This window comes from Lithobates pipiens, unplaced genomic scaffold (assembly GCF_037356315.1).
Source record: "Lithobates pipiens isolate NorthernLeopardFrog02 unplaced genomic scaffold, aLitPip1_a1.2 Scaffold_16, whole genome shotgun sequence".
In the NCBI taxonomy this organism is placed as follows: Eukaryota; Metazoa; Chordata; class Amphibia; order Anura; family Ranidae; genus Lithobates; species Lithobates pipiens.
The window spans coordinates 215,828,391-215,843,663 of NW_027507748.1; the positions used below are offsets into that span (position 1 = coordinate 215,828,391).

At 45.2% G+C, this 15,273-nt stretch overlaps 1 protein-coding gene across 2 annotated transcripts in view; it reads left to right on the forward strand.

Annotated features, from left to right (window-relative positions):
* Positions 1-328: 328 nt before the first annotated feature.
* Positions 329-15,273, forward strand: part of WDTC1 (WD and tetratricopeptide repeats 1) — a 91,504-nt gene continuing 76,559 nt past the window's right edge. The window contains exons 1-2 of one of the 2 annotated variants that reach the window (XM_077481020.1): positions 329-474; positions 1,145-1,270. In XM_077481020.1, the coding sequence (XP_077337146.1) occupies positions 1,223-1,270 (48 nt within the window). In that variant the 5' untranslated portion in view covers positions 329-474; positions 1,145-1,222. Of the gene's footprint in view, positions 558-1,144; positions 1,271-15,273 lie in introns of both variants that reach the window. The other variant, XM_077481019.1, reaches the window with a different exon arrangement.

Here is a 15,273-nt window from a genome sequence, read left to right on the forward strand (position 1 = left end):
GAATGACTCCCTTTTGATGACAGTTACATTTTACCAACGTATGCCCAGAACGTGCCGAATTCTTACAAATATGCCAACGTATGCTTCCAGCCATCTCCTTCCAATCAGCCTGGCGAAACTTCAATTACGTAAAAGCCACGTACTACAATTCCCGCGATGCTTTGCTCTAGGCGTATCATTAACTGCGCCACTGCTTGCTCTTCTCTGCAACCGAACTTAACAGCTGATCCGGCCACTCTCTCCTATTGGCTCCAGCAGCGATCGCTCTGCCAAAGGAGCGCCGCTCATTGGTCCATAACTTCTTTCCTCTCCCAGAGTGCGTTGCCAGGGAGCAGCCAGTATGAAGTTAGTACGTCCAGCTGTATTCTACAACCTACAGATGCGCATTTTGCGTGGCGCAAACCGTCCATTAGTTGATACGTTTACGGCAATTGCGTAGTGGGAGAGTGCCCGTTCTGAGAGACAGCCAGGGAGGTAAACACGGGTAACTGGACTGTCAGGGGGCCTGGCCGTTGGGGAAGGGGGGAACCGATAGAAAAACAATGCGCTGGTCGTAGGTATGGCTCATGTTCTATATACGTAATCGTTTAGAGTGCTGGTATGGTGCAGAGGCTGGGGTCTTTGTAGCACATAAGAGTGCTTGTTGTCCCTGAGGTATATGAGTGGGTTGTTACTATGAACATGCATGTGCTGTGTTGGTATGTAGTGATGAATGTGTGTATTTAGACATATCTGTAATGATAAGACTATCAGGAGTTGGGTAATGGAGAGCAGCTAGTCAGAAGTTAATTTACAGCAGCCAGGCTTCCTCATACCTCTGCATTGCTATATTGTGCATTATAAATAAAGCTGATTGATACGTCAGTTGTGTTCCTCTGTTCTAGCATGTCTATTGTAACAAGTATGCCTCTCATGGGCCGATCTATAAAACCTGGAGCAGAAATGGAGTCGTTGCCTGTAGTAACCGGGCTTTTAAATGCATGACGGAGTCTATGGGCAACAGCGTCTTACATTTTTCCCCAGATAGCACACCAATGTGTTTTTAAGCTTTTTAAATCACGTTAATGCTTAAAATATTTTAGAAATCGTTTATAGGTATGCGCAGAGGCGTTTGGTTTACCTAATGATGGTTTCCATTTTACAGATGTCTGGGAAACAAGAGGCATGGCAATAGTACAGCTTCGGTCCATGGCACTGTGAATGCCCATGTCTTACGTCCAGCATGGAAGGAATCAACATCACTCAGGATATCATCCACAGGCAGATCAGGGTATGAAGGACGATACTAAAACATGCAACGTTTCCTATGTATATGTGTTATGTACGCTCATGTAGGGCCAAATCACACCTTTGATCACAGGTTGGCCAATAGCCACTGTTGTAAAAGGAGCTAGTTCACGTCTGTCCAATCATAGAACCATAGAGCTTATTGGTGACTAGAGAGTAGAGATGAGCTCAGGCGTGTTCACATGGAACACGTGCAGAGCCCGACAGGAAGTTGGCGCTGCGCTAATCACAGGCAGTGAGACATTGCCCGATCTCTGCAGCCGCGCATCGGGGCAATGTCTCACTGCCTGTGATTAGCGCAGCGCCGACTTCCTGGCGGGCTCTGCACGTGTTCCATGCGAACACGCCTGAGCTCATCCCTACTAGAGAGTAAGGATGGGCTCAGGCATGTTTGCAGCTCCACGTGCCCACCCTCGGCAGGAAGCTGACACTCCGCATCACTAATCACAGGTAGTAAGGCACTTCCCGATAGCCGCAGATTGGGATATGTCTCACTGTCTGTGATTAGCTCTGTGTAAGCTTCCCGGTGGCCTCGGGCATGTGGAGCTGTGAACACGCCTGAGCCCATCTTTACTAGAGATGGTCTCAGGCGTGTTCAGCATGCTAGTCCCAACCCACCTGCCCGATCCCATCAGGAAGCCGACACTGCTAATCACTGCCTGTGATTAGCGGGTGTGCTGTGCCGGTTTCCTGGCAGGATCAGGCAGGTGGGTTGGGACTAGGATGCCAAACACACCTAGGCCCATCTCTATTGGTGACAATGGCAGAACATGAAAAGCACATGATTATTGAAAATTACACAGAAAGGTGTATATCCAGCTCTAGGGATATTGTACACAAGCATTACATTTAGGCCTTATTCACAGGGGGAAGATACATCCTCTGCACGTGTTTATAGCCTGGTACATGCCACTAGTTCTTTTTTTGTTCAACCCAGCATTAGTGTGGCGATCTCCCCTACTGTTCTTTTGTGTTCTGACAGGGGGACTGCCCCTCCACTAGAACACTTCATTCAGCGCTGGTTGGGTGCTGGTTTTCCAGCATTCTCATTTGACAGAACCCAGCCAAACTGCCCACTTCTGTCAGACCGGATGCCATATACAATGTCGGCCATTTCTTATTGAACCTGCTGATGTCGGTGACATTCGGCTTGTGTGTACTAGACTTAAGGCCTCTTTACACAGGCCGGATCCATTTTTCTCAGCAGGGGATGTGTTAGTTGATTCCCTGCTGAGCTGAGAGGAGCACCGCTTTTGCAGAGCAGACACAGCCCGCTCTGCTCTTTTGATCAGTGGGATGTAAACAGACTGGCAGTCTGTTTATATATCCGACTGCCTTCTGACCTGCCCAGACCGAGGGGAATGAATCCCCTTCTGTTTGTTTTTTGCCGGATTGGTTTGGAGGTAGGCAGGTGTAAATGGACAGAAGTCCGTTTTACATTCCGCCACTCCATAGAGGTTAATGGAGGGTTTGATTGGGTCCACCTGAAAAGCGGACCTGATTGGACCACTCATGTGAAAGGGGCCTAAGGCCCCATTCACACCTGAGCGTAGCGTTTTCAGGCAGAAAGTCACGCAATTTTGTACAGGAGAAAAGATCACCCATGTAAAAAGCAGAAAAACGCCTAAATCTGACAAAAAAAAAGTTCCAGAACTTGATTGAGCTTCAGGCGTTTTGGAGTAGAGATGTGAACCATCTCCATAAAAATTAATTGATTTTTTTTTTTCCCCTCCAGGAATTTGTAGCTTCAAGCTACAAAACGCTCAGGTGTGAATGGGGCCGATCAGTAATGATCCGCCCCGTGATGATCCGCTCACTCAGCGGGGATCGCTCCGTTGTCCCTGCTGAGCCGGCGGTGGACAGGGCGGTCTCCGCACACTGTGCGGGGACCGCCCTGTCAGATCTCCGCTCTCCTCTATGGGGATCGGATGAACACGGACCGTCTGTCCGTGTTCATCCGATCCACTCTGCAGACGGATAGAAAAATAGGATTTTCCTCCGTCTGCAGAATCGGACAGTAGCGGAGGCGGACAATATCGGGTGTCTGCGGATGTTCATCCGCAGACACCCGCTATCCCATAGGGATGCATGTATGTCCGTATTTCATCCGCAAATGGATGGATGAAATACGGACATACTGTCCGCATGTGTGAAAGGGGCCTTAGTGTGATAGGTGATCAGTGCATACAGCCTGCAAAAATTAGGGGTGAGCTCAGGTGTGTTCGGATCCTTGTGTGAAATCACATGAGCAAGCCAGCCAAGAACCTGTCCATTTACTAGGCCAATCTGCAACTAGGGATTCCCATCCCCACATCCACGTGTCTACAAAGGACTGGGAATGGTTTGGTGGATTGGTCCAGTACAGTGAGATCTTCCTGATGGACTCGTCCAGGTAGGTTCAGACCAGGATTCAAACACGCCTGAGTTCATCTCTAGCAAAAATCAATGACAAACTGTGAAATGCGGTGGTTGTACGGATCTTCCTGCACATTCCAGTTCATAGACCCATACAGGGACAGATGCATAGCTCTGAACACTGTCTATGTGTTTCCAATTTCCAGGGCTGTACATTTGTCCTTGTATGGATGCACATGTTTGGATGTGTGAGGGGATCCATACAGCCTCTTTTGTCTTTCAAGCTGTCATTGATTTTTACAGTAACACCTGTGCACACAACACATGTCACCAGCTGTCATTGCTTTTTACAGGAACACCTTTGCACAGAACACCTGTTATCCCTGGGCATAAACATGATCCTCTGCGTGGTTGTAGGGGTCTATATGCCTGTGAATGAGGCCTTAAATAAAAGGTGTCAGGAAATATATTTTTATAATGTGCATTGGTATATATTTTTTGACGTTTTCACACATTATTATCACTTTTTTATGTGATAACATGTATGAACTTTAATCTCTGGCAACAGTGTAACCTCAGAGTGCACATGTGTTGAGTTGTTTATCATTAAAGTTGAACTAAACCCTTTAAATATTTAATTTAAATCTTTTTTAATATTTAAATTTAAGATTTAAATATTTCCCAAAACAGTCATAATAAAGGCATGTCTTGAATGATAACTGTGATAACAATAATGATAACGAACTGTTAAGCCATCAAACAGCTGGTGTCATAACTATCACATGCAGCATCATGGCAACTGCAGATCAGAGGCTAAAATGGCAGCTTCCTTGGCTTTAAAGGATTGGAGTGTTTATTTCTGCTTTTAGTAAATTATTAAAGCGAAACTTCACCCAAAATGGGGAGTCCCGCTTGTTTGTCCCCCCCCCCCCCACCAACTGGCACTTTTTTGGGGGCTTTGACAGGTACCCACTTTCACTTCCAGTCGGATCACTGCGGCAATCCGAGCTGAAGTTTAGTGCATGCCCCCCCCCCCCCCCCCCCCCCCCCAGCTTTCTGGGCACATCACAGGTTCCAGAAGGTTGCGGGACTATTCACCAAGCCAAAGCGTAGCGTGGCTCTCGCATGCGCAGTGGGAAGCTGGCTGTGAAATCTTAGGCCAGTTTCCCTTAGGATGCTGGTGTCCAGACCCCGGACCTAAAGCCCATTTAAGAATCACTCAGGTAAGGACAGTGCTGGATCCCTGAAAGGTAAGTGTCCTTATATTAAAAGTCAGAAGCAACAGTATTTATAGTTGTTAATTTTTTGAGGGAGACTGGCATGAGTTCATAGAAATCTGAATTCCTGTAAATGTACAATTCGTTTTCTGGGGAAAAAGCACAAACGTGCATTTTTATTACTTTGTCATTTTTATATACATAGGTGTTTTTAGGGTCCTGAAAGATCTGGGGCACCTAAACTGAAATTCAAAACAATCTGTGATACAGTCTGGACTTTTTCCTTTATCCAAGTCATAGAGACTGATTTACTAAATTTTAAGAATATGAGCTTCAGCTATCCAATCATGTGAAAAGAAAGTTCCTGTTTACCTATATGATTGGATAATTGAAGTTAATATTTACACAATTTATTGTGTGAAGACTCTCACTTTAGTAAATAATTTTGATACTCATTCAAGTACCCAACTCGTTGTTTTGAGTTGTGACAGCTACTTAGATAAGTCTAGAAACATCCTGACCTGGTGAGACTATATCTTTACATCTCCTTTCTCAGGTACTTATAAATGCATTTTGCTTGTATTAAAATAAATCCTCTTAATCAGATTTTTAATATCATAAATATGATTTGATAACTCCAATTAAAAATCAAATGTGTAATTGTTGTAATGTGCATAGTACATCTTATTGTTTATGGGCACAATCTGGCCAAATTAAATATGGAGTGTGAATTATAGGTAGTCAGAAAATTAAGTCCTGCAGTGCTAGATCACTTCAGGCTGGCACCCTTTGCTCAGTTGCTCTCTATTCTAAAAATAGGCACTGCCAAGTTTGTAGAGGACGGTCTGCTGACAGCCTTAAGGCCGGGTTCACACTGCTGCGGGGGGGGATATTCGGATGTGATTCGCACCGCACTGCAGTGCAAATCACATCCGATCTCCGTAGCGATGCGAGTTCAGCCATACAGATAGTATGGCTGAATTCGCATCGCTCCCGCAGCAAACTCGCACAGGACCCTTTTTTTTGGTCCGCAACAGAATCGGATCGCATGGGTGTTCACACCATGCGATCCGATTCCTGTGCGAGTCTGCAGATCGCACTGCGATATGCGGACAGATCTGGGGGTGTCATTAACATTTCATTGACACTCCCAGCCGTTCGCATAGGGCAGTGTGAACTGCCGGCGGGAGTCATGCGATGCGGGAAAACTCTGCGGATTTGCGGCGTTCCCGCATCGCTGTGGTGTGAACCCAGCCTAAAGCAGAATTAAACCCTCCTATCCTTTACAGCCAAGGAACCTGCTTCTGTTTGATCTGCAACTGTCATGGCGCTACACACGTTGTCAGTTATGACACCAGCCATTTAATAGCTTGACAGTTTGGTTAAAGACACAAGCAGACGTGACAGTTAGCAATCCTGACATTTAAGGAATGTAACTATTTTTTTTTTTAAGCCATTAAATCGATGGATTTAGTTCCACTTTATGATTTAGGGGGCTCTGGGCTTCAGTAAAATGTCAGCTTCCAGCAAGAAGAAACCAGAACAATGCTGGAGACAATTTACAGCACACACTCATTTTGGTACCATAACTATTAACGTGGAATGTATGCTCCTTTAATAAAGAACATTATAAGTTCCGCTTTAATTAAAAATGTCAGATTCTGTAATTGACTAAATTAGTCATCTTTTTATTTTTCTATAATTTAATGCGGAATTATACTAGGACTGAAACAAATAATCAATTATGAAAATAGCTGTCAACTAATTTCATAATAAATTAGTTGGTCAGCCAATTTGTTGCTCTGCATACAGAATACATTATTTGTTTTCATATCAGAAAATACAGTGCAGCACACATACAGCTTCATACACCATTCATACATGTCAGTAAGTGCCTGAAAACTTGTGAAGGTGAGAAGCAATGCCTCATGGGACATGTAGTCCTGGGCAGGAGAAGAAACTGTGATTCTAAAGGCAGAAGTACCTTACTATAGGAGCACTCTATACTATAATAAATATTTTATTAATTTCACTTGCTCACGGTATAAATTAACGCCTTTATGGTAGTGATTATTTGCTGTTTTTGTACTGTAAAGAGATCATTTTAGTTTTTTAACCCCATCCTGAAAGGTGATTAAAAACACATGCTACTGCTTCTAAATGTTTTATGCTGGCCATACATGTATCAATTTACATTCAATGAATGAACGATTGTTGTTAGAAAATTTCACTTTCATTGAACATTCAGTTTTAAAACGAATGTCATTTCTAAACAAAAATCACATACACTGTCTGAAAATTTGTTAGACAAAGAAAAGTTTTCTATTCTGCTCCGTCAAATTTTCTCATCATTGTGGTCAACAACAAATGTCAGTTTGACCCCACTAATGATTAGAAAGTCAAAATGGAAATTTTCTGAGGCATAATTTTTTTGTGTATTGTCAGCATAAGTGACAGCAGGCGCAGGGTGCTTGTATCAAGCTACCTGCTTATGACGATGCAGTCTATCATGCATGATATTATATTACAATCCTGTCTGAAAAACTGTGTTTTTAAGTTTTATAAAAAAAAATAAAAAATATATGGCACAGCTGGGCAATGTAGCGTACCCATTACTTTGAATTTCCCGCTGTGCGCACGAGCTCCATGACCATGCCCGCGGGACCCGCGGACTCTACGTCTGCCAGGTGCCCATGATCGTGTCACGGAGCTGAAGAATGGGGAAATGCCAATGTAAACACAGTATCTCCCCGTTCTGCCTAGTGACTGGACACGGATTGTCTGCTCCATGTCATCGGGAGCAGTGATCAGTGTCGTGTCACTGCTAGCCCTCCCCACAGTTAGAACCCCTCCCCTGCCCCCGAGTAGTTAACCCCTTCACTGCCAGTGACATTTTTTACAGTAATCAATGCAATTTTATAGCGTTGATCTCTGTATTAATGCCAGTGGCCCCAAAAATGTGTCAAAATTGTCCGATGTGTGGGCCATAATGTCGCAGTCACAATAAAAATCGCCGCCATTACTAGTAAAAAATAAAAATGTCATAAATCTATCCCCTATTTTGTAGACATTATAACTTTGCAATTGTCGTTGAAAGCGACGCAGTGCCAAATCGCAAAAAGTGCTCTGGTCTTTGGCCAGCAAAATGGTCCGGGGCTTAAGTGGTTAAATAAAAATTTCGATTTCTGAATCTGATGATCTGTACTAGGTTCAACCTCTAATAGTATATACTGTATATCTCTCAGTGGGGATTAACTGTTTCAGCCCCAGAAGATTTTACCCCCTTCCTGACCAGATCACTTTTTCCGATTCGGCACGGTGTCGCTTTAACTGACAATTGCGCAGTCGTGCGAGCTTGCAGCCAAACAAAATTGACGTCCGTTTTATGGCATTTTTATTATAATTTTTTTTTTTTTGGGATTGCGACATTATGGCGGACAAGGACACGTCAGACAATTTTGACACATTTTTGGGACCATTGGCATTTTTACGTCAATCAGTGCTCTAAAAATGCATTGATTACTGTAAAAATGTCACTGGCAGGGAAGGGGTTAACGCTATCAAGGGGTCAATGTGTTCCCTAGTATGTTTTCTAACTGAAGGGGGGGAGTGGAATGTGTAGGGTAAGAGAGATCGCTGTTCATACTCTGTATTACACACACAGATCCCAGTTCTCCATGTGCCCTGAGCGATCGTGAGAGCCCGACGGTGATTGCAACCACCGGGCACTCGCATCAGCTCCGTGGGCGAGCAGGGGCTGCGCGCCCGCCCCTAGTGGCCACAGGGCGAAGCGACGTTGCATAACGTTTCGCCCAGCCGTGCCATTCTGCCGCAGTAAAACTGCGGCAGCTGGTCGGCAAGTGGTTAAATATTTTGTTCCCTAACCATAAAACTGGTTATTTATATTTACCACTGTATATAGATATTCAATTATTTATTTTATTTTTTTTTAACTTTACATATTAACTAAATTATACACCACACTTGTTTGAGGTTTTTATCTAATTCATCGATTAATCAAAACAACAATTGGCCAACTAATTGATTCTGGAAATAATAGTTACAGCCCTAAATTATACCCACCAATTTAACTGTCTCCTAAAATGGTTCCAATCAAGATATGCCTTGGTGATGACTGTCACAGCTGCTAGTGTGCCTTTGTTGACTCTCAGCTGAACTTTCGCTACTGGTGCCATAGGTGATCACATGTGCAACACAATGGCAACTGCAGGTCTAAACAGGCTAAAATGGCACCTTTCTTGGGTGTACAGATTGAAAGGGTTTAGTTACAAAATCGTAGAATGTCACAAGGGCAAATAAAAATCTAGGAGGAGAACCTGGTCACATGACCATTTTTCCTACAATCACGAAACTCTCTGTACTTAGCTAACTAGATGCTGTGACCTGCATTTTTTGAATTGGTGTCAGAAACCATGAAATTAGAGCGAAACAGAAGTACAGTTAAATCACACTTGTTTAATAATAAAAGTAAATATAACAAACGTATTCAAAATATAGCCAGATTTCAGGAACCGGAACGGATAGTCAGACAAGCCAAATGTCAGGGAGCCGGATATGCCCGTAGTAAAACAGCAAGCAGGATCTGGAGCCAGAAGGGATGCCAGCCAAGCAAGTCTTTTAACAGGAATGCAGGCGAGCGTCTCTGTGATATTGGCGAAGGCTGAGAATCTCTGGGCTGGGTGGCTTAAGTAGACAGGACTGACGAGCAGGATATCCTCAACAGATGAATAACTGTGGAGAGATAGGAGCTGGCAATTAACCGACAGCTGAGTGGCCAGCTCAGAGAAGTAAGGGCTGAGCCCAACCCTGACAGTTGGTCACTAAATGCAGGTTGTGATGTGCATAATTCAGCATTAGGGATGGGCTCCGGCGTGTTCACACAGCCCAGGTGCAGAGTCCGCCAGGAAGTCGGCACTGCGCTAATCGCAGGCAGTGAGACATTTCCTGATCTCAGCAGCTGTGCATTGGGACAATGTCTCGCTGCCTGTTATTAGCGCAGTGCTGACTTCCTGGCGGGCTGTGTGAACACGCCGGAGCCCATCCCTATTCAGCATGTAACCACCGAGGATAACAGAGAGCTGATAGTGATATTCAATCTCCATTATGAATCATCCCCTAATTTTGGACAAAATGTCTGTTATAAGTGTATAGCTTGCCTCCACTGTGCAGCTCATTTTGCACAGAGTGGCCCCGATCCTGGTCTTCTGGGGTCCCTCAGGGGCTGTCTCCGCTCCTCCCTGCATCAGATAACCCCAATTTGAGAAGCGATCTCCGGGGGGGGTTACCTTGCGGGCATGCTCCCGAGTCCAGCATTCGGCGTCCATGGACACCAAATGCAGGACTCGGCAATGTCGAGCAATGCATACTAGCACATTATGCCTTTGCCTTGCAGGTAAGAAAAAAAGCACTTTACAACCGCTTTAACCCCTTGATAACCGTAGATGGTTACCGTTTTCCTGCCAATGTCATTAGTGCAGTGACAGTGCATATTTTTAGCACTCATCACTGTATCTGTGTCACTGATTCCCCAAAAAGCTTCAGTTAGGTGTCTGATATTGCGGCAGACAACTCGGAGTCCTGCTATATGTCGCTGGTCACCGCCATTACTAGTAAAAAAAAAAAAATTACACAAATATATATGCCATGATTTGTAGACTAGGAGACTCCTGCTTCCTGCTCTTCACATCGCATCACTGGTATTCAAGCCTATGTGTGGGTGCACTTAGCATGTAAAAGATATAAATGTTACAATAGTGTAAGACCTTAGGTTTATTTAACCTCCCTGGCGGTATGATTCGTTCTGGTTTTAGGTGCTGAAAGCGGTACAATTATTTTGCATTTAAATATGACATTTTATTTTGTAGTCCTGTAATTTTTAGGAATAACTCACTTAAATCTGTTCAAACCAGAGTCTAGCAGACATCCCGGGTATGATAAAGTTTATAATATATTGAATAATTTTTATTATTATTTATTAATGTAATCAAATCCTAAAACACTGAAAAAGGGACACTTTCTGGTTGCTATGGACAGTCTCCAAATTCCAGGCAGAAAAAACAGTATTTATAATATAAAAGTGCATGCAGGGCACTGCACAGACCACTAGGGACAAAGGGGGTGTGTATTTTTTTATACAGTACTGTAATCTGTAAGATTACAATACTGTGTGTGTTTTGTGTACTTTTTTGAATTTGGCGCAGATCTCCTCTCCCGTGCGCCGTAACATCGCAGGGAACGGAGCTCGGCGGCATTCGGCACTGTGTGAATCGAGCGGAGGACAGCTCGATCACACAGCGCGGAGGACATCGCTGGATCCAGGGGACAAGGTAAGTAACTTCTCCGTGTCCTCCCTGCATCCAGCGATGCGATCTCGAGTCTGGCTCGGGGTTACCGCTTGTGATAGTAAAATCCCAACCCGAGCCAGACTCGTGATTACCGCTAGGGAGGTTAAATAGATTAAAACAAAGTAACGCACTTGCAAACATTGCAATAATAAAAGCCTGAAGTCAAATGTGCCAGCCGGTGCACGGTCAGACAAACCAGTCCTTCTGGAAATACAAACAGCAACACAAGGTGACATCAGCGCCTCGCTCCGCCCTACGCATTTCGTAGAAGGATTACATCACCCAACACTGTGTAACACTGTACCCAAATAAAAATGTATGCTCTTTTTTTTCCCACAAATAGAGCTTTCTTTTGATAGTATTTAATAACTTTTTTTGTTTGTTTTGTTTTGTTTTTTTGCACTCAAAAAGAGGTTATCAAATACTACCAAAAGAAAGCTCTATTTGTGGTGAAAAAGGACGTACATTTTTATTTGGGTACAGTGTCGCACAGTGTTGAGCGGCATGATTTTACGAAATGCGTAGGGCGGAACGTTGCGTTGACCTCACCTCATGTTGCTGTTTGTATTTCCAGAAGGACTGGTTTGTCTGATCGTGCGCCGGCTGGCACATCTGACTTCAGGCGTTTATCGTTGCAATGTTTGTAAGTGCGATACTTTTGTTTTAATCTATTTAAATAAACCTAAGATTTTACACTATTCGAACATTTATATCTTTTACATTCTATGTGCACCCAGTCGTGGGCTTGAATGCCAGTGATGCGATGTGAAGCGCAGGAAGCAGGAGTGCTTTGGAGATAGGCTGTGTCTACACTACAGGCCTACAGGCTTTCCCTGATCCTCTGTAACGGGGGGTCACGGACATTTGGTAAGAAGTGATTCTTTCTATTGTGCTGGTGGATTCAACACAGGTCTAATTTTTTTTCAAGCACCTGAAGATTCGGTTCATTTGTGGATGGACTCCATCTATCTATTTTGGGTGGATGTTATATTTATGCAAGTGAAACACTATAGACTTTTATTTTTTGTTTGGACATTGAAGGATTTTATTATTAATTATGTTTCACGGGTTTTTTCACCTAAATCCTCTTTGGGATATGCTTTAAGATAGTGTGCATATATTTACTTGTTAAAGTGGTTGTAAACCCTTACAATCCACTTTGACCTACAGGTAAGCCTAGATTAAGGCTTACCCGTAGGTCCAAGAAATATTTCCTAAACCTATACAGTTTAGGAGATATTTACCCGAAGACAGCCACGCTGTCTATGGCGCATGTGCCATAGACAGCGGCGCGCAGGCGCACTGGGCAGGCCGCAGATCGCGGCGATATGCCGCGAGTGTCGGCTCCCGTGTGCATGCGCGGGAGTGATGTCATCGCGGCTCCGGCGAATCACAGTGCCTGGAGCCACGAGACCCGGAAGTCGCTCTGGGATCCTTGGCAGCGGCGAAGAGGAAGACAGAGGACCGCTTCGGGGGCTTCGTTCTTAGGTAAGTTATTCATAATGAGCTAGTATGCCATGCATACTAGCTCATTATGCCTTTGCCTTGCAGGGTGTGTTTTTTTTATTTTAATTTTTTTTTCCCTTTTACTTCCTCTTTAAGTTTACATTATTTACACTGAAACTTGGACACTCCCACAATTGATGTGTTTTATTCATCAATGTATGGTTCACAGCCGTTTACTTTACAGGTTTAGCACGATTCTACAAGAGAAATGCTGCTTCCAACACACAACCTTGAGATAATTTTATTGGTCTACAGGTTTATTTTATCTCTTGGCGCAGTTTCTTTTTTCTTTTTACAATTGTCAGTTAAAGTAACCGTACCATGGGGGCGTGGCCAAGATGGCAACCAGCTAGGACGTGTTTGCAGAGAGCTCCGCACCTGGCAGGCTAATTATCCGGCATTTAGGGACATACATCTCTCCCCGTGGGCCGGTGAAGCGGTGGTGAGGCTCGGGGATGCGCAGGGGTAGCTCCGGTTCCCATAGGAAGAAGCATACGGTCCCGGGAACCCCGCCGGGAACTCCACTACAGACCCGCGCGGCACGCGGGCAGGCCTACACCAACATGGCGTCTCAAACGGACCACGCTGACACGCCACCGATGGGTGATGATCAATTTCAAGCTCTTATGCAAGCGATCACTGGTTGTCAGACTACCCTAACCACTAAGATAGAGCAGATACAGCTCGACATGGGGCTTATCAGGCGAGATATGGATAAACACCGGGAGCGGCTTGCCGAGGTGGAACGGAGGGTTGGAGACGTGGAAGATGTTACCCGCGACCATGATGCCTCCCTCCGTACCCTGCAGGTGCGGGTGAAGGCGCTGGAATCCAGGGCAGAGGACCACGAGAACAGGAATAGGAGGAACAACCTGAGGTTGGTGGGCCTCCCGGAGGGGTCGGAGGGCCGTGACACCGAAGCCTTTACCGAGCGTTTGCTACGTACACTTCTCCCGCTCGCTGAGTTCTCCCCCCATTTTGTCGTGGAACGAGCGCACAGAATGCCGTCGGTTCGTGGCCCACCGGGCGCCCCGCCACGCACGTTTATTTTCCGCCTTTTGAACTTTAGAGACAGAGACCTGGTTCTTCGGGAGGCGAGGAAGGTGGGGGACCTGCGCTTTGAAAATGCTAAATTAATGCTTTTTCCTGATTATTCTGTGGAGACGCAGAGGCAACGCAGGACATTCGACCAAGTCAAGGCCCAGCTGCGCACCAAAGGTCTCAAGTACAACATGATGTTCCCCGCGAAACTCAGAGTGATTGACGGAGAATCCGTTCGTTTCTTTACCGCCCCGAGTGAGGCCTCCAGATGGATTGATTCCCTTCCCCAGCAGAGATAATTTTTTGATGATGATTACCTGACTGGGGTCCACAAGCATCACAAGTTTTGCCCAGTGTCACGCGGATCGGATTTCCCCCCCCCCCCCTTGCTCTGTCCCTCCATTTTGGAACTTGGAGGGCAGGTCGGAGTGCCCCTCTCCTTTTCAATACTGGTTTTGGGCAGGGGGCGAGGAGCCGACCTGATATTCTGATGCTCCTTAGGGGGGGTCTACAGGTTCATGTCTTCATATTCTGTCTACCGGGCCTTAGGGCCCTACCCCCTCCCTAGTTTATACCCGGGGGGGTTTGCAAGATTACTTCTGGATGTGAATACTCTGTACTGATGATGCTGGACCCCGCTACTCCGATGTTGTCGTCCTGTTGGATGAGTTGTTACTAAGAATGGGCCCTTGGAACATTCCAAGAGAATTTTGCACTTCAATCTGAGGCGCCACATACACTACGATTTGTTCCCTTTTGTCTTGTTTTTTCTTTTCCTTTGCCTCCAGGAAGCGGCTGCGCTGGAGTTTGTCTACTCTGCGCAGGAGACTCTGTCCTAGGTGTGCTGGTTGATACGCACCGCCCCCGCGGGAGATTTCTCCTTTAAATGGGTTTGATTATGTTTGGTTTGGGTTCTCAAACACCCTGGGGCTGTTTTTCTGGGGTGTGGGGTGGGAAGGGAGGGGAGTTCTGGTTTTTTTTCTGTTTATTTTGTTGTTTTTTTGTTACATGCTTTCATGTTTTCTGGTATAGACAGCGCTACTATAATGAATGTATAAGGTATATCATTGCATTACTTAAGATGAGATATTTGTGCCCCGACCCTGGCCGGGTGGTCGTATCCGTTGGTCCCCCCTGCCCTTCCAGATTATGGCTCCGTTGAAGATCCTCTCCTGGAATGTTAGGGGGCTTAACCAGAAGATTAAACGCTCTCTTGTTTTTGACTACATGAAAAAATATGCTCCGCATATCTGTATTCTTCAGGAGACGCACCTAGTGGGGGGAAGGATTATGGGATTGAAGAGGCCCTGGGTGGGATACCACTATCATACCACATACTCCGGCTATGCCCGGGGGGTTAGCGTCCTTATCCATAGGTCCCTTAATTTTGAGCCTCTTGATATAGTCACAGATAAGGACGGGAGATACGTATTGGTCCATGCCACAATTGACATGATAGAAATGGTGCTGGTGGGTCTTTATATGCCTCCTCCTGCGGATCT